General features: G+C 53.3%; 2 protein-coding genes across 2 annotated transcripts in view; one reads left to right on the plus strand and one right to left on the minus strand.

The window, feature by feature from the left end:
* LOC130598136 (C-factor-like) overlaps positions 1 to 18,701 on the minus strand; it is a 120,075-nt gene that overhangs the window by 61,324 nt on the left and 40,050 nt on the right. The window lies entirely within an intron of this gene.
* VWA1 (von Willebrand factor A domain containing 1) lies at positions 1,182 to 16,965 on the plus strand. Its single transcript, XM_057407272.1, has 6 exons — positions 1,182 to 1,584; positions 8,057 to 8,620; positions 13,009 to 13,287; positions 14,664 to 14,936; positions 15,648 to 15,917; positions 16,551 to 16,965. The coding sequence occupies exons 1-6, from the start codon at positions 1,512 to 1,514 to the stop codon at positions 16,589 to 16,591; spliced, it is 1,500 nt and encodes a 499-aa protein (XP_057263255.1). The 5' UTR covers positions 1,182 to 1,511; the 3' UTR covers positions 16,592 to 16,965.

Consider the following 18,701-nt stretch of genomic DNA (forward strand, 5'->3'; position numbering starts at 1 on the left):
AGGATCTCACAAGTTATATGCTCTTGGTATGAGAGCAGAGTGCCTGATTGTCTGGGATAATGCTTATCCCAGCCTGCATGAATGGGTGGGTGAGGCTGTCCCTCATGTAGGGCTGTGTTACATGAGATTGAGGTACCATACAACCTGCTGTTGGGAGGCTCCTTAGTGATGCAGCTGGGTACCAGACTGGGAGGGGAAACACAGACAAGTGCCCAGGAAAGCTGACTGAATCCATGGTTTCTTGGAGCTGTTCTGACTTTCCATTCAGCTGATGAGGATGGATACAACTTTCCTCCCACCCCGCACGGCTCCTTGGGTCACTCTTTCCAGGAGAGAGGTAATCAAAGTAGAGGAAATCTTGCTCATGGGTTCCAGAAATCCTACAGGCTTCTAAACGTTCCTTCTTGGCTGCTTCTTAGCCTCTCTCGTGGGTCACTCCCCATTATTAAGGGAGAGGACAATTGGTTAGTGTCTTCATAACTGGGTGAACTAGGTTTGGTCCATCTTTTGCTCTGGCAAGCCTCCTGCATACAGGGGAATGGAGAAGCCACATGCCAGTGAAGGTGGAACATCCTTGGTATGCGCTCACTGCCAAGCTCTTCTGCCCCTCCATCCAGGAAGAGATTGGTCACAGATTTATCTTCAGCCCCATGAATCCCCGTTGGCTCAGAAGTCAGACTTGGGGGTGTATTTAATGCCCCAGTGCAGGGGGGAGGACGCAGCAGGCTGCCGCATTCACCCGTTGCACAGAGCATTGCTCCATGCCCCTTTGGATGCACTGACTCTCCCCACTGGGTGCTTCCTGCAGGCTCCGTGCTGCCCGGTGCCTCCTGCTCTCCCTAGGGCACAGCTCTTTGCTTTGTACCCTTCGCGTTCAGCCCCATGGGGCAGCACAGGGGCAGGGACACACGTTGGGGAGCGCTAGGACCTGGGGAGCCTCCTCCCTGCGGATTAGCCACTATTCCCAGGGCAGGGCACGCTCCGCAGCCTGGCTCCTTCTTTCCTCTATATACGTGGTTTTCCTTCTTCCAGTTCATTCCAGAGCAAAGCAGCTTTGGATTTCTCCGAGCTGCTCGCTCTTTCCCTCCCAGTAGCTGGATTGCTGCCAGGGTCTTGCAGGGCCCAAGTTTTCTCTGCAGGGATCTCTTCCCCCGAGCAGCCCAGCTGCACGCAGGCTGAATCCGCGCTCCCGGGGCAAGCTGCAGTCGGGAGAGGAGCAGCAGCGGGGGTGCTGTTTGTGCCTCTCCTCCAGCTATTCCTGTCAGCATGGATTTATGGCTTTAAAAGGGGGGGGAGAAGGAAAACTGCCTACAGGAGCCAGCGCTTCCACCCCAGCCCGGCCAAACACACGTAAAGAAGCAGTCGGATCCCGAGGCATGAGCAGCGCGCAAGGGGCACCCTGGGATCCGGTGGATCCTTGCACGTACTATGACTGATCTGAAGCCTTTCATCTGCCTTCCCAGAGCCGGGCTTTTGGATTTAAGGTAGTTTGCCCTCGTCCAGACGTTGCTATGTTGGCCAAGACAGTGCTTTCTCTTGGTCTGTGGCTGCAGTTGGCTGCGGGACAGAACACACCTGAGAGAGGTGAGTGCCTGGAAAGACAAGGGGGTTCCTTAGTGCTTCCTTCCCCTTTAATACCTCCTGGTCCTTAAGGGCTTCTCAGTAAGCCTTTTCAGAATAAAAGCTGAAGTTGTGTTGCTGCTTTAGGTGTCAGCTTGCACTCGTGTGTTATCTTGTTTCTTGCTTGTTTCCAGCAGAAAAAACTGATGCAGAAACTTGCACTTCAGTGCAACCATATGGAAAAGGTCCTCATTCCTCACTGTTACATGAAGAGAAGTACCAATAGTGATTGATACTATACCTGCCTTGTCGGTCTGCTGCTAATCTCTGTCATTCAATCATCATGTCCCCCTTTAAATGCTTTCTTTTGGATGCTGTTCAGGGAGAATGGCTGTGGGTCAGCATTGCAGAACTGATGGGGGGGGAAAGGGACACAGAGGAGATGAACGTCTCACTTGTGGGTCCTGCACTGTGGCACTGGGCAGAACACAGAGCCCACATCGTGGGGGCCGAGCTGATGCAGTTACTGTGCTCACAAGCAAAAGAAGGTTCTGCTCTTTGACTGCAGGGATCCCGATGGCTGCATCTGGCTTTGCCTGCACCTGGGCGATGTAATCCAGTGCGAAAGGAGAAGGGAAGCTCTGGTCTGTCTGGACAGCAGGTCCTCAGCTCAGACAGGGTCTGGTTTGCTTTGGTAGCAGAGCAGGCTGTGTCTATTGCTCAGATCCCCTTACAGGGTGCTGGATTCTGTTCCCCAGAGACACAGGCTGGCTCAGGAATGGTGCTGGCACGATGCTCACTGAGCCCACAGGCAGCAGTTATTCCTATTGCCCTGCGTTTCTGCTGCCATGGTGTGGGGCTGGTGTGTGGCCACTGCCCAGCCCGGGCTAAAAGCAATGCTGGGACCTTCAGAGCACGGGATAAAGGGGGGCCAAGGCTTTCCAGAGGGATTGTGCCTGGCTCCAGGGTCAAAGCCGCGTGTGCGGTGCTATGGGCGTGCTGACTGCTCGCAGGCTGCCGAGCACCCTCAGAGGAAATGAACCTGCTGGTGGGCAAGGGGCCATGGCCAGCGGCTTTGATGTGGGGCCTCCTGGGCTCCTCCCGGGTGCTCCCTGAAGCCACCCTGAGCAAACAGCCGGGCTGGCAGGGCCCCCGGGCGTGGGCAGCCCTGGCCTGGAGGTGCTGTGGGGCTGTGCCCTGGGCACACAGTGGCAGGAGCATCTTCATAGCTGTTCCCTAGGGTCTTGGCTGAGGGTGGGTGATTGTGGCTTTATTCTCAGCTGCAGTGGACTAAGGGAGGAAGCTGGGGGCCAGCGGTGCTTGTACGTGCTCAGGAATGATTGACTTCTTCAGGGTGATGGCCACTGACTTAGTGCTAAGGCACATGGTCAGTTCCCCTGCTTTCCTCTTTAGGTCCAGCTTCAGACCCCTGTTGCATCAGTGTGAAGTACGAACATTTGGTAGTCTGGGCTTTGATAAATGGAGCTTAAGTTGTTGTTTCCCGGTTACCCTGGACCAGCACCAGCAGTAAATGATGGGGATGTCGCTGTCTCTGTGGGTGCAGCAAGTGAAAAACAGGCACAGAGCATCCATAGGCGCTCTGTAGAGGGCCCTGCACTTGCTGAGCTCGGAAGCACAGCTCAGGACCCAGCACAATTCCACACTTCCAGCACTCTGAGGCTCTAAATAAGACAGCAGAGACAGGGAAAGTCCTGAAAAGATCATAGGAGATGGCAACGCAGCTTCCTTCCTGCGGAGGAATTTGTCTGAAGGGCCATTTCTCACCATCCAGCCTGTGATCTGTGGCACAGACGAGCTGGAACCTGCACAGGCAGCTTGGGCTTTTAGTCACACCAGTATATGCTGCTTGGTGGGGCTCAGCTCCCTAACTAGGGCAGGTTATCTAGCTGCTTCCCACAGCACAGGCTTCCCTGCTGTGGCTTTCCGTGTCAAACAGCTCCCGGGTGATGGGATACCTCTCTGGAGGAGGCAGTGCCTTGCTCCTCCTGCCTCTCACTGCGATCCCAAGGGGCCACAGGGGAGCACAGATTGTGTTCTCCAGCCTCCAAACCTGCCTTTTCCTCGCATGAGCAAGCAGTGAGAAGGGAAGGCAAAGGGAATTTTGAGCACAGTTCACCAAGACAGGACACGATCTGGTTTTGGCTCTTGAACCCTTTATGCTCTGCGAGTTCCAAGCCCCATGGAAGCCAGGCGTGTGCTCAGGCCCCAGCAGAGAGCGCAGGGATCTCTATAAGCGGATGTCTGCTGTCAGCATCTCGCTGTCAGGGAAGTCTGACCAGCTGCTTTTCCCTTGGAAAAGCCAAGCCTTCCGATAGGCAATGCCGTGACTCCGTGGTGACATTTTGCTCCCTTCAAAATGCTGCTCTCTGCATGTCCGATCCGTGCCTATTGCCCGCGTGTCAGCTCGCGGAGGACAACGGGATGCTGCCGTGTGCTCTGTTCCCTGCCCTGGAGCACAGCAGCAGCAATGACAGGAGCTCTGTAGGGCTGTTCCTTGGCTAATGGGGGCTCCTTCTCTCCACATCTCTGCCCCTGTCCTCTTGCCAAACAGCACATCTTCCTTGTGCAGAGCAAAGGGCTTGAAAGCAGCGGCTGCTTGCGTAATGCAGGGATTTACTGGTAACAAACCTCAGCAGCCCCACCTCTGGCACGGCTGGCATGTTTGTGTTGGAGGGGGGACAAAGGGCCGGACGAAAGATGAGGGATTGAAAAGCCAACCCTGGATGGTGGAGAGTGCGGCTCCGTGTAAGCGCTGCCGCATCCCTTCTCGAGGTGTTTTATGGATCCTTGCTGCTGACAAAACCCGACCGGGAGGGGTTTGTTCCACCTCAGGCAGGGCCGTGGTGAGCAGAGGTGCGGGTGATGGTGTTTGCCGGCATGAAGGATCAGCCTCCTGCTCCACCCGCAGGCAGCCCTGCAGCTCCAGAGCGCATACCTGCCCAGCAGTGTGGCTGCTGCTGCTGTTAACCAGTTGTTAACCGGTTGTTAACTGGTTGTTAACCAGTTGTTAGGCAGTTGTTAACCGGTTGTTATCCAGTTGTTGACCAGTTGCTAACCGGTTGTGTTGCTATCCAGTTGCTAACAGGTTGTTAACCAGTTATCCAGTTGTTAATCAGTTGTTAACCAGTTGTTAATGAGTTGTTATCCAGTTGTTAACCAGTTGTTATCCAGTCGTTAACCAGTTGTTAACCGGTTGTTAACATGTTGTTAACCTGTTGTTAACTGGTTATTAACCGATTGTTAACCAGTTGTTATCCAGTTGTTAACCGGTTGTTAACCAGTTGTTAACCGGTTGTTAACATGTCGTTAACCTGCTGTTAACTGGTTGTTAACCAGTTGTTATCCGGTTGTTAACATGTTGTTAACCTGTTGTTAACTGGTTATTAACCGGTTGTTAACCAGTTGTTATCCAGTTGTTAACCAGTTGTTAACCGGTTGTTAACATGTCGTTAACCTGTTGTTAACCAGTTGTTAACCGGTTGTTAAGCAGTTGTTACCCGGTTGTTAACCGGTTGTTAACATGTTGTTAACCGGTTATTAACCGGTTGTTAACCAGTTGTTATCCGGTTGTTACCCAGTTGTTAACCGGTTGTTAACATGTTGTTAACCTGTTGTTAACTGGTTATTAACCGATTGTTAACCAGTTGTTATCCAGTTGTTAACCGGTTGTTAACAGGTTGTTAAACAGTCATTAACCTGTTGTTAACTGGTTGTTAACCAGTTGTTATTCAGTTGTTAACCGGTTGTTAAGCAGTTGTTACCCAGTTGTTAACCGGTTGTTAACATGTTGTTAACCTGTTGTTAACTGGTTATTAACTGATTGTTAACCAGTTGTTAACCGGTTGTTAACATGTCATTAACCTGTTGTTAACTGGTTGTTAGCCGGTTGTTAAACAGTTGTTATCCCATTGTTAACCGGTTGTTAACATGTTGTTAACCAGTTGCTATCCCGTTGTTACCCAGTTGTTAACCGGTTGTTAACCAATGCTTTCTACCCTCCAGGCAGAATGTGGTGTCAAGCAGTGGCTTTTCCTGCAGAGCCTTCTTGTGCTGGCTTTCACCCCTGTGTTCCCCTGCACCGGTAGCTCTGGCTGTGATGGGTTTCTGCTTGTGGTGCATCCCAAGTGCTGGTGCCCGTGACCCAGTTTACCGGCTGTGATCAGTGAACGTCCTTTAGCCATTGCTCCCTTCCCTGCCAGGGTCAGAAACCTTCACAGCCCACTTGGTGCAACATTAGGGACACCAGTGTCACTGCTCAAAGCAGTGAGGAGAAACAGGGATTTCCTCGTGGGAGGCAGCAGTCCTGGTGGCCAGGTCTCTCCTTATGGCTTGAAATCCAACCAAATGGCTTGTACTACTCCCAGTGGAGGGGAAAGCATAGGGGCATGGCTGCATGTGCGTGACTTGCTTCATGCAGCCAGAAGCCCTTGTTGCTCTGCCCTGCTGGAATGCCATTAGGAGGTAGGGAGCTCCAGGAAGCAGGGCCAGGGACCTGCAGGTCACAGGTTCAGCTCATCGGGGTGATGGGATGGTGAAACTGCACATTGCTATGGGCAAGGAGGGTTGGTTACTGGGTGTGTGTAACACAGGGCTGAGCTGGGCTGGGTCATGCAGAGCTGGCTGTAACCCGTGTAGATGGCAGGTCCCACTCCCAGCAGCCAGGACATGTAACAGACCCCTTGTACCTACTCACTGTCCCCAGCCCTGTCCTTTCCCTCCTCTTGGCTTTGCCATCCCATATCTGCCTCCTGGAGCAGTGCCCCAGACAGGCTTTAGCAACCCCTGCCCATCTCTTCCAGGCTCATTGCCATCCCTGTGCCTGCCTTGCCATGGCTTTCTGCAGTGTCTGCATGGGGTCTGCCTGGAGCTAGTAACAGTTTGGGAGCCTTTCCATACAGCTCTATGCTGCCTTGTGGGTTTGGCTCCCACATGGCTCGAGTGCTGCACCAGCTCCGTCTGTGCTCCATAGCTCACATTGCTTGACCACTCCATGGTCCTGATCCCTTCACTGATAGAGGAGCTCAAAAGGGCAGGCAGGAATCTCTAGGCCAAGGCTTGTTCTCCCTTCCTGCACCTCCAAAGCTGGGTGGGGGTGAATAGGGTTCCAAATTCACTATTGACAGTCCAGCTATTGTAATCTCTGGAGCCCTAAGAGAAGCAGAAGGAGCCCCCTGTGTGTGTGTGTGCTCCCCACGCAGCAGAGTAGCTGAAATGGTAAGGAAATGGGTGAAGCGGGGTGGGATTCCAGCTCACACCCTCAAAGCACGCTCTTCTTGGTGCACTGCATTCTTCTGCACAAATGGGTCTCGCAGCCCCATCCCAGACACCCTGAGCCTCTCTGGGATGCTGCTTCTGAGACCGTCCGGGAGCGGAGGTCAATGCGCATCCAGAAGAGCAGGGAAGCATCCGATGCGCCTGGCTCTTAGCAAGTGCTGTAGGGAGGAGTCCCTCCATTCCAGTGGTATAAATCAGGAGCTTCCTGCCAGGCTTGTGTGGACCGAGCCGCAGCCAGTTCTGAGAAGCAGCAGCCTTCTCCCGGGCCAGCAGAGCCAGCAGGTTTCCTCATCAAGCTTCTTTATCTTCCCATTCTCCTCCGGTTCGGCTCCAGGCACTTCCATTGCCCTCAGATGGGATAAACCTGGGGAGCTGGGTTAGGCTCTAACATCGCTCCTCGCCTTGGCAATTGCTTGGGACCAGCAGTTTGCTGCTGTCTCATGGCCCCAGGGGGATGGCAGAGGCTGCTGCCTGGCACAGGGCACTGTCCCGCTGACTTGGGCTGGTGAGGAATGTTCCCAGCTCCTGGAACACGTCCACCTCCAGCCTGGAGCAGAAAGCAGGGAGGATCAGCGGGCTGGTGTGTAACAAGAGGTGTCGGTGCGAGCTGATGGAGCTCGGAGGCATTCAGCAGGATCCAGCACTCCTGGGTTGTACTTTTAACTCTACCCTGCTTCCTGTGCCTCAGCTCCTGCCTGTTTCCACCGCCCTGGCCTTTCACTTTATGCGCCGTGGTTTGATAACCAGTGCCTGCAAAGCCTGTCGTGAGGCTGGGTAAGTTTGTGCAGTGCTTCCAGGTCCCGCATGAGCGTGGTGTGGAAGTGCTTGGAGTATGCTCCGCAGTGTGATGTCCAGGGCATCTCTCCTCCAGCTCTATTGGCAACGTACCTTAAAACCAAAGGTGTTAAGGGAACAGCTGGTGAGCAATCTGGGCAATGCTTCAGTGTCAGAAGCGAAGCAAAGCTTCCCAATGAGGGGACGTGGGGTGCCAGGGAGATGGGGGGAGAAGCTCCTGGAATAAAGCCCAGGAGCCCTCACACTGCATGCAAATAACGATAATAATTAAAGGGAGCAAATCCCAAAGTCTCTGCCCAGCAAAATTCCCACTGAACCCTGAGATTGGGCAAAGACGAGCAAGCTTTCCAAGCAGACGCCTGTTCACATCATTCCACTACTACACCTCCCTCTCTCCCCTGCCTAGGTCCCCAGCCCTCTGTTTCCAACTCGGAGGGGGATCTCCTCTTCTTGCTGGACAGCTCTGGCAGCGTCTCCTACTATGAGTTTTCCAGGGTGAAGGAATTCATGTGGGACCTTGTGCAACCTTTCACCTTTGGCCCTAAAGACGTCCAGGCCAGCATCATCCACATCAGCACTACGCCCACCATGGAGTTCCCCTTTGACCGGTACCAGTCCAGCCGGTCTCTACACCAAGCCATCCGGGACACTCGGCAGCTCATGGGTGACACCAACACAGGCAAAGCTCTCTCCTATGCCAAGGAGAAGCTCTTCAGTGGTGAAGCTGGTGCCCGGCCTGATGTGCCCAAGGTACTGGTTTGGGTGACGGATGGTTTCTCCACTGACGACATCTCCGAACCCATGCAGCTCCTGAAGGACATGGGGGTAACGGTGTTCATCGTCAGCACGGGACGAGGGAACTACCTGGAGCTCTCTGCTGCTGCCAGCCAGCCTCCGGAGAAGCACCTGCACTTTGTGGACGTGGATGACTTGACCATCATCACCAAGGAGCTGCGAGATTCCATCCGAGGTACGGTGCGGTTGGCTTGCGGTCAACGGGAGCTTGAAGAGTGGCTGAATGGGAGTTAATGCCTGGCTCTGCAGGGCAGGCCATCCCCTAAACCCAATGGTCCTCCTGAGCCACAGCTGCTGCCCTCGCAAACTGAGGTGCTTTGTCCACAGTCTAATCATAAAGCAAGGCTTTTAGGAGGTCTGGGACAAGTATCTCTATTCCCCTTGGGATGTCCCATAACCGAGTGGGACAAATCCCCTTCTGTTGGTGAGATGACCTTGTGTTTGTAGTGAGCCGTTCAGGTGTCAGTAGAGGAAGGAGGCTCAAGCAGTGTATTACCTGGGCTCCTTAAAACCCCCTCAGGGCTTTGAACTGGAACTGTTCAGACATCCATGTGAGTCAAGCGTAGCATGGGAATGCCCCCAGCTGCACAGGTTAATTGTTAACCAGAGACTTCCCCAACAGGCAATGAATAGGCTCCAGCAAAGGCTGGGAGCAAGGTACCCAAGCCCCTTGGACTTTTGTGATGATAGCTGACAGTGTAAATATCCCAATTGGTACTAGAAGTGTTGTATCTAGTTTAGATGTATTCAGTATACTCCAGGATCTGAAGGGGGCCTATAGGGATGCTGGGGAGGGACTCTTCATTAGGGACCATAGTGACAGGACAAGGGGGAACGGGTTCAAACTGAAACAGGGGAAGTTTAGATTGGATATAAGGAGGAAATTCTTTCCTGTGAGGGTGGTGAGGCACTGGAATGGGTTGCCCAGGGAGGTTGTGAATGCTCCATCCCTGGCAGTGTTCAAGGCCGGGTTGGTCAGAGCCTTGGGTGGGATGGTTTAGTGTGAGGTGTCCCTGCCCATGGCAGGGGGGTTGGAACGTGATGATCTTAAGGTCCTTTCCAACCCTGACTGTTCTATGATTCTATGATTCCTCCGTTCAGGGTGGTTTGTGTTCTCTGTAGTGCTGTCTGGTTATGAGCCACCTGAGGGAGGTGGAGGTCACAAATGCACACCCGCAATGGGATGCGCGTGCCTGGGAAGGATTTGGTCCTCTCAGCTCCCTCAGCCCCTAGTCTGGGGTAGATCTGATGCCCTACATACACCATTGTGCGTGAGCACAGTGGCTGGCACACACTGAGATGTCTAACTCCTGCCTGCAAGTACCTGGCAGTTGCTCTCTTACAGAGAGCAATTAGGGATGGTGCTGGCTGTCAGCATGAAGGCTGTGGGAGGGGAACGGTTTTGTTCCATAGCTCCCCTGTTGGAACGCGTTCCACATCTGCCAGATCTATAGCTTGACTTGGCCAGCACAGCCCTTGGAAGGAAACCCCAGCCCTGACTTGTTAGGCAGAGCAGGCCAGCCACCACCTCTGTGTTGCTAACGTGGTCGTGGCCGTTGCTGTGCAGGGAGCAGGAACAGACAGAGCTGATCCTCAGCAATCCTGCTCCTTAGAGCATCCAGGAAAGGCTCTGAGCAGACCCAAAGCCCTCATCCGGGCCAGACGACAGGCGTTAGGGAGCCAAGAGGAACACCTCATGCTGATCCGCATGCTGCGCTGCGCAGAGCGTGTTCTCTTTGCAGCTCCTCCGTGCCAGCACGGTGGGAGTGCCTGTGGTTGCCTCTGCCTCCCAGATCCCCCTGGGTTTGCTTGGAAAGCCGAGTGAGTTCCTATGACTCTGCAGACTTTCCATTGATTTTTTCCTGGAGGTTCTCTCTCCATTGGAAACCCCTGGTTTAAGCCCTCATTTGGCTGCTATGGGAGCTGGTTAGAGCTGGCTTTGGAGCGTCCAAGTAACCCTTTCCACAAACCCTCTGTATGGAGCCATTCCTATTTCCAGTGATCACTTAACAGATGGCAGGCAGGGACCATGTTCTCCACCCATCCACATCTCCCCTCTGTGAGCATGGGGCAGGACCAGCCGCTGGACCAGCCACCACACAACCCCAGATGCTTTGTTTCACGTGGCTGTTTGAGCTTCTAGTGCATCCTGAGGCCAGGGGGTGGAAAAGAGCATCCCAAAATGAGAAATCACCTGTGCATCCTTGCAGCACAAGGTTGACTTGAGGATCTGCAGAGGTAATAAACACCCTGCTGCGTCCAAGGGCACTGTTCTGTGCAGCCACCAGGTCTACAAGTCACTAGTCTGGGATTTGAATGGAAGGAGAGATTCCCACATGCATCCAGAGGCTGGTGCCTGGATTTTGGTAACATCAGACTCTGGTAGCATCCCCTGAATTAGCCTGGATAAAGCCCCATGTGTCCACTCTTCCCTTCCTGGAGGAGGCAGCCCTCATCACTCCCTTCCTGTTTCTGGCCCCTGGGATAGCAGGGATAGCCAGGATCCTTGGCAGGCAGACATTAGGCCTTTCCAGCTCTGGAATGGTCCAGACTGGTTTTATTTCGCTGCTATCTTGTCCCCATCTCTTGCTACTGTTGAAAAGCCTTTTGTAATGCACAGACAAGCTCTGCCAAGAGTTGCTCTCCTCCCTCCACCTCCTACCCAGGAACAGCGTTTCATGCCTGCTCCATAGATATTCCAACACAATGATCCCAGGCTTCTTGGGAAGGACCTTGTAAACCCAAGGCATTCCTTGGAGCTGACGTCAGGGTCTGTGCTAGCGCCCACTTGCTCTCCACTTGCTAGATTAAGAACTGCTCACTTGTTCCATCCTTTGGCACCATCTTTGAGCCAAGCTCTGCAGGAGCCTACCTGGGAGCAGTCACAAAACATCAGCCACTTCCCATCCGTCTCCAGGGCAACACATTCCTGACCTGAACCGAGGTCCTGCATAGCTTCTGCTGCAGTGAAGGCTTCGAGCCTGCACCCTCTGACATTCACTTAGAGCAGAACAGAAGCAGGTGACTCCAGGGAGCAATCTCAGACCTTGAATGTCCACCCTGGTAATGAGGAAGTTGTGATCCCCCTCCCTGAATCAGAACCTTGACCCTATCCGTGTTAAAGCATGGACGTAGAGCAATGAAGTGGTGTGATTTGTCCCAGTTCCTAGCTGAAGCTTCTGCAAGAGGCAATCCTGTCCCCAGAGCTGGAACAGGCTCCTCTGCTGCCCGGCTGTGTTTCTTACACTCATCATGAAAGCAGCAGCATCCCTGTTTCATGTGGCTTCAAACTGCTGCTTCGAGTCACCAAGCAGGTAGAAGGCAAGTGTGTCACAGGCCGTCTCTGAACACTATGAGCATCCATTTTCTAGGGGTTTTATGGCTCTCTTTACGTGCTCAAGGCATCCGCAGTCTATGGAGCTGGGTGCTGTGGGCTTTCTGCTGCACATCCCTCGGGTGCCGCACCGTGTCCCTTTAATCTGCCTCTGTTATTCACTGCCTCCAAACTCCCTCATTCCCATTCCAGGAGCCTTTGGCATCACTGGTGATGCTGAGGCCTTTCCTCTGCTCCCCGTTCCTCTGTGGCTTGGCCACTGGTGGCTGTGGGGCTCAGAGAGGGGTGCAGTGCCCCAAGCCCCATGGTGCTGCCTCCTCCAAGCTCTCCCTGAGTGGAGCGGGGCTGGCTGGGAGCGGGCAGGAGAAGGGGGAATGTTCCTGCCTGCCTGGGAGAGCCAAGGAACAGCTCAGAGGAAAAAGTGAGGCTGCTCTCTTTGGTACAGGGAAGCTGGCAGGCACTTGGAGGAGGAGGGATGATCTGCTCCAGGACACGGCTGGGAGTGCTGGGATAACCCCTGTTCCCTTGCAGGTCTGGGCAGACTCTTGTGCCTTCCTTTACTCTCGGAGAGCTCCTTAGAGTACTCTGCGAAGTAGTTAAGCTTGGTACCATCATAAGGTCTCAGGAGTGAGCAAATGCACTTCTTTAAGGCTCAGGGTGCTTTCAAACACCCTTAAAGAAAAGAACAAGAGCATCTTTGTCTTCATACGCCACTTCCCCGGAGCCAGAAACAACCTCCTGTGTGTTTGTCCCTCTGGAAGGCCAGGGAAGAGTGGAATCCTGCCCAAGATGGGCTCATGTGTGTCAGCAGGGTCAAGTGGAGGAGCTGGGGAGCTGTGGGGCATCAGAAGAGGTGTTGCTGTCTGTACTTGGGGGCTGGAGCTCAGAGGTAGCACAAGCCTGGGTGCAGGGGTGGGGAGAGGTGGGATGGAGCAAGAGCAGCTCTGAATGCTGAACGTCCCAGAACAATGGGGCTCTGTGGAACGCTGCCGGGAGCGACTGCAGGCGGGATGAATGCAGCTGGGCAGTGCTCATCTGCTGCCCCTTCTTCCTGGCCACTGCATACAGGCAGGGAGAGAAAGCTGGGGCAGTGATGCTATGAAGAGGAGACCCCAGCTGTGACCCAGTGGCGCTGGGGGCTGCACCTCCCCTCCAGAAGGGCCTGTGTTTTCAATGTGCTGTGTTCTGGTGTTGTCAGCAGTGATCTCTTCCCTCTCTTTCTCTTCCAGACGTCATCCAAGCAAATCGGCTCCATGCAGTCGATATCACCTCCAGCAGCTTCCGCCTGGTGTGGCCCAAACTCCTCTCCCAAGACACCGGCTACTACACCCTGGAGTATGCCCCAGTAGGTGATCTAGCAAGGAAGAGGGCAGATCAAGTGTCCGGGGCTCACACGAGCTTCATGCTAAGCAACCTTGCACCAGAAACCGCGTACGAGGTGGCACTCATTCCTGAATCCAACGTCCACTACGTCCCTCCGCAGACAACAAGGGTCACTACCCTGGCAGGTAAAACGTGCACAGTTGTGACCAAGGGGGAAGTCTCCACTGTGCTGAGCCTCATATATATATATATATGTATATATGTGTGTATATATATAAAGCAACTGGGAAAGTTTTTTTTATATATATATAATTATTATATATAGCCCTTTATATTATATATATAATATAAATTATTATATTATATAATATAATATATATAATAAAATATATAGCCCTATTATATGCGTATATGTATATATGTGTATATATACATATATAATATAATATATAATATAATATATTATATATATAGTATATAATATATAATATACAACATATATGTATATTATATATAGCCCTATTATATGTGTATATATACATATGTATATATGTGTGTATATATATGTATATATAGCCCTATTATATGTATATATGTGTGTGTATATATATATAAAGCAACTGGGACAGCCCTTGGTCTGCATCCCACAGCCTCACGGCCTCACTGAAGGAGGCAGATGGTTGTGGTCAGGACAGAACAGAAAGGCTGCTTTATGCTGGCACCCAGCTAACAGCTTTTTGCTTAGAGATGTCCTGGACTGTCCAGCACAGGGGATCAGGTCTGATGGTCGTAAGATCCAACCCTTGTACCTTAATGTATGACTCTAGAGTAAAGCAGAGCCTATTGCCCTGAGCACAGAAGGCAGGAGCTTCAACTTGTAAGTATTTAGCAGGTGGAGAGCCCACTGGGGGTAAAGCACAGGCTGGTGCATGTACTCACTATCCCAGCATGCTGGTGAGGCAGAAGCAACACTGCCTTGGGTGGATTACTGCCAAAGGGGAAGTTTGACTCTTGTGGCTTGAGCACAAGGAGATGCCTGTCTCCTACCTGAGGCTGCAGGTGTGGCCACCGATGGGGAATCCCAGTGCAAGAGGCAAGGAGAGGGGGAACGCTTGGAGCAGAATCCAGCCCCTTTGTGCAGACTCCATGCAGTCATTTGGGCCAGGAGAGTAACTTGGATTTATGCTGAGTAGCAACTGGTGTTCTTATGCCTTGGATTATAGAATCATAGTATAGTTTGGGTTGGAAAGGACCTTAAGATCCAGTTCCAACCCCCCTGCCATGGGCAGGGACACCTCACACTAAACCATGCCACCCAAGGCTTCATCCAACCTGGTCTTGAGCACTGCCAGGGATGGAGCATTCACAACCTCCCTGGGCAACCCATTCCAGTGCCTCACCACCCTCACAGGAAAGAATTTCCTCCTTATATCCAACCTAAACTTCCCCTGTTTCAGTTTTAACCCGTTCCCCCTTGTCCTGCCACTACAGTCCCTAATGAAGAGTCCCTCCCCAGCACCCCTATTACCTACTCACTCACATCCTTACCCATTGCTTTCAGAGGAAATAAGCCCAGCTCAGGTTTTCATCTCAGAGTCTGGCCCGCACAGCTTCCGTGTGAGCTGGGCTCCTACCCTGGCCAGCGTGGTGAGCTACCAGGTGCTGTATGGACCATTGCCTGGGAACTCGGCGCGGCTGCTGGAGGTGGGCGCTGAGCACAACGGCACCGTGGTGGAGAACCTGGCAGCGAACACGACCTACCTGGTGACAGTGACTGCGGTCTACAGGTCGGGAAAGGAGAGATCCCTGTCAGCCAAAGCATGCACCCAGGAAGGTGAGGGAGCAGCACGCGGCTCAGAGGGAGCTGTATGGGCGCAAGGGGTCTCTGAAAGCTCTGTTCCTTGGCGCAGATCGTTTGCCTTTAGGTGAAACCAGAGCTCAGCCCAGTGCCTGGGCAGGGATGAGGGAAAGGGAAAGCTGCAGCTTCCCAACGAACAGCCCATGATACGCCATTAGGATGTAGCAGATGTATAAGGCATAGGGCTGAAAGAAAAGCAGACATGCCCAATGTGACTGCTATTACGGGGCGCATGCTGCCAAGCTGCTGGTGTAGTCACGAACAGAGTGGATTTGGAGGTCCCTGAATCTTCCTAAGGAGGGAAAGGCAGCTTTCTGTGTTCCTTTCCCCTCCGTGTCTGCTCTTCGCTGTGACTGAGCATCAGAGGGGGGGACATTTCACCAGCAGAAGCTTCTGCTCTGAAGGGGTTCCCATAAAGATATTGCAGGAGGTAAAACCCAGCTCTTCTCAGCACTCAAGAGTGAGGAGCTCAGAGAATGGCAGCTGAAGGTGTGAGAGGTGGCCAGCCCGTGCCTAACAGCGCCACCAAAAGCATTTCGTGCTGGTACCAGGGCAAAGTTGAGGAGGGATGAGTTACGGTGTACTACAAGGACCAGGCTGGCTGCTCTGCTCGGGAGGAGCAAGGCGCTGGGCGGTGCGGACCGCTCCGTAGAGACAGCCCCAGTAACACGAATCCTCTGTCTCCAGAGGGCTCCAGCGTGAGGCACCTTCGCTTTGAGGACATGGGCCCCGACACCCTGAAAGCCTCCTGGGACCCTGCCGACGGGGACGTCCTGGGTTACAGGGTGAGATGCCGGCGGCAAGCGGGCCCTTCGTCCGTGCTCAGCGTGTCCCCCCGCATCCACAGCGTGCTCCTCACCGACCTGCCCGCGGGCACCACCAACCGGGTGTGCGTGAAGCCCGTGTACAGGAGCCAGGCAGGCAAAGGGCTGTGCCGCACGGTGCGCATGCAGCCAGGTGAGCTGGGGAGGAGGGGGGTCCTGGGGCACTTTAGCCAAGGGAAAGGGTATTGAAGGGCACTGAAGTGCTGGGCATCCAGCACAGAGGGGCCCCCCGTTGCTGCAATACTCTGCGCTCATCAGCTGCCTTGCCAACAGGGCTTCATCGCAGCTGCCAGCCCAAAGGGACTGCCCAAAGCCGGGTCTGGCCCCCGTGTTTAAGAGCAATGCTCCTCCTAGTGGCATTGTGTCTGCACGCAGGGGAAAAGGGGTGCGGTGAAGACAGGCCTGCCTTTCCTTTGGGATAAGGAGGATTGCTAAGAGCTGGCATGGGCATTGGAAGTGCTGTTTAAAAGTCACTCCAACTCTTGGCTGCCCTTCACTTTGCAACGTGGCAGGGACTAGCCGCTATTGAACACAGCTACTAAGGCGCAGCACATCCTTCTTCCTCCCACTGCCTAGAAGCTGCTTACTGTCATGAAGCACAGAGGGATTCTCGACTGAAGTGCTGTGTGACAGCACAGGAGCACAGCCTGTTCCCCAGCAAGCAGCTGGAGTGGTGATGGTGACCACGGGGGTGAGGTCTGTGACCCAGTCGCAGTTGGAGAATGCGTGGATCAAGCTGACGTTATGTTTCTTGTGCTCTCTCCAGCTACAGAGGCCCAAGGGTATAAGCACAGACAGCGAGCGTGACGGTACCTGGAACGAACTGATTCCCAGCAGAGCAAGGGCTCCTGCTTGGACAAAGACTTGGACAAAAAGGAGGGGTCAGGAAGGAGACTGGAAAGCTCCCAGATCATCTCCCAGCCTGCGCTGTCCGCTGAGGTGTCCTGGTTGTCAAGCCTCAAGGCTGGCCTCAAGCCGAGTGCTCCCAAAGCTTAAAGGTTTGGTTTGGCTGGAAGGAGCAGCCGATCCGACCAATACATCCCAAATCCGTACCCTCTTCTATATCAATGCCTGACAAATAACAAACCAAAGGCCAAGTGCTGAATCCTCCCTCCCGCTTGCTTCCTGCCTATGCTCTATTTATTAAACGTTGATGCCGTTTTATTCCTGCAGCTTAGGAACATGTTCACACCGGGCTGCTTCTGCCCTGCCCTACCCTTGTGGGCAGCTGCCCTCGGAAAGGGGACACATGGCCAAATCCATTCCTGCTGTCAACTGCCCTTGAAGCTGAAGCCTGCCAAAGAGCAGCTTCCCATCGACTCGTCCACTGTACTCCACAGGTAGCTCAAAGGAGGCCTCTCAAAGGTATAGCATTAGGGGAAAGCATTAGCAGGAAGAGGAGTAGCAGGAAAGAAATGTACGGTATGCAGAGGAGGTTGGGTCAGAGCCACCAGGGTTTCTGGGAAGAGGAGGAAAAGCGGTTGTTAACACACTCAGCCTTTGGCCAGGACATGGAGGAGACACCCTAAAAACCATCCTGCCTCTTATAGAGTGCCAGGACAGTTCAGGGTTCCCAGCTGGGCTTTGGTTTATGGCAGAGCTCAGGAGCGATATGGCCATGCTGGCGTGGATGAGTGCTGTCAGGGGGCTCCAGCAGAGAGGTTTGCTCACGCTCTGCCTGCTGAGCTCTTGAGTCCCATCAACGCTGCTCCACTTCCCCCTGTGGCACTGGTATTAGGTCCATGTGCTGGAATGAGGTACAGATCCCAGAGGGACTGTGAAAGGCTCGAATTCCCCAAGCCCTTTGTCTGGGAGAGCAGGAAAGTCAAAACCTTGGGAATTTCCTTCCCCTGCAGTTTATTCCACACTAGAGCTCGCGTCCTTCAGCTGAGTTCATTGAGCAGCAGAGAGGCAAGAAAAGCCAGACAGCAAGAGCATCTACAGGAGGTAGTTTTGCCTCTCATTCAGCTACACACCTCCCAGCCCCAGCGCAGGGCTGCCTGGATCACGACCGTTGCGTTACTGCGACCTATCTGCAACTAGTTTAATCAAACTGAATGCAAGCCCTGCTACCAGAGCAGCTATGTGGAGCTTAATTAGCCTAAGTATGGGCAGTAGGTACCCAGTGCTATCATTCCAGGCTCTAGCCTCTGAAAACCCCCAGCACGTCTTTAGTGTCTTGGCTTCCACTCACTGCTAAGCTTGAGCTATACTTAAAAATAGGGATTTTAGGGGAGAAGAGTAAATCTCATTCTTCCCCTTTGGCCCCTGGCTCGAATTTGCTGTCATGAAGCTACTCCTTGCAAAAAGGGAGCTGGGGGAAGAAAGGGCAATTTTCATACCTAGTAACAAAGCTGTTGGATGAGCGTAGCTCCAAAACTGAGGGCTTAGGGCTGTAAAGACATGTCCATAGTTCTGCTAACAAACCCCACATCACTGGGAGCACCTTCCCTCAGCAATGCTTGCCCTGGTTTAGCTCTGTTGCTTATTTGTCCTGCACATGGAATGGTGGTTTTAAGCTGTACATTGGAGAGCCCCCACACAGCGGGTCTCCATCCTGCAGCCCCTCTGCTTAGGGACTTCTTAAAGCAGCTCCTTAGCAAGCCGTGAGGACCTTGTCTCCTGAGCGCCGGATTCATCACGTCTAGCTCTATGGAGCTTTCGCCTTGGGCTGCCTTCTTGTAGACGAGGAAGGGATAGGAGGGAAGCAAGTCATTCATTAACTCGATAAGAAGCTTTGTGTCTCCTTTGGAATGCGTGTTTGTGACTGATTAACGTGCACGGAGCCTGTGTCGAGGGGAAGATAAAGCCTCTGGAATCGCTCCTGCAATAAGATAATCTTGTTCATTCTTGCTGTAGGACAAAGCAGCTCTGCACAGCTCCCTGCCTAGTTTACTCGTGCATTAACGTGTCAGCC

Source organism: Pezoporus wallicus, unplaced genomic scaffold, assembly GCF_028554395.1.
Source record: "Pezoporus wallicus isolate ANWC-B61680 ecotype Strahan unplaced genomic scaffold, APGP_CSIRO_Pwel_v1 contig_14689, whole genome shotgun sequence".
Lineage (NCBI taxonomy): Eukaryota > Metazoa > Chordata > Aves > Psittaciformes > Psittacidae > Pezoporus > Pezoporus wallicus.

Bases quoted from the DNA above. Each gene is read 5' to 3' on its own strand.
- VWA1 (XM_057407272.1), top strand. From the start codon at position 1,512: ATGTTGGCCAAGACAGTGCTTTCTCTTGGTCTGTGGCTGCAGTTGGCT. The intron at 8,621-13,008 runs GTACGGTGCGGT...TTTCTCTTCCAG, and splicing joins GCTGCGAGATTCCATCCGAG to ACGTCATCCAAGCAAATCGG. The intron at 13,288-14,663 runs GTAAAACGTGCA...CATTGCTTTCAG, and splicing joins AAGGGTCACTACCCTGGCAG to AGGAAATAAGCCCAGCTCAG.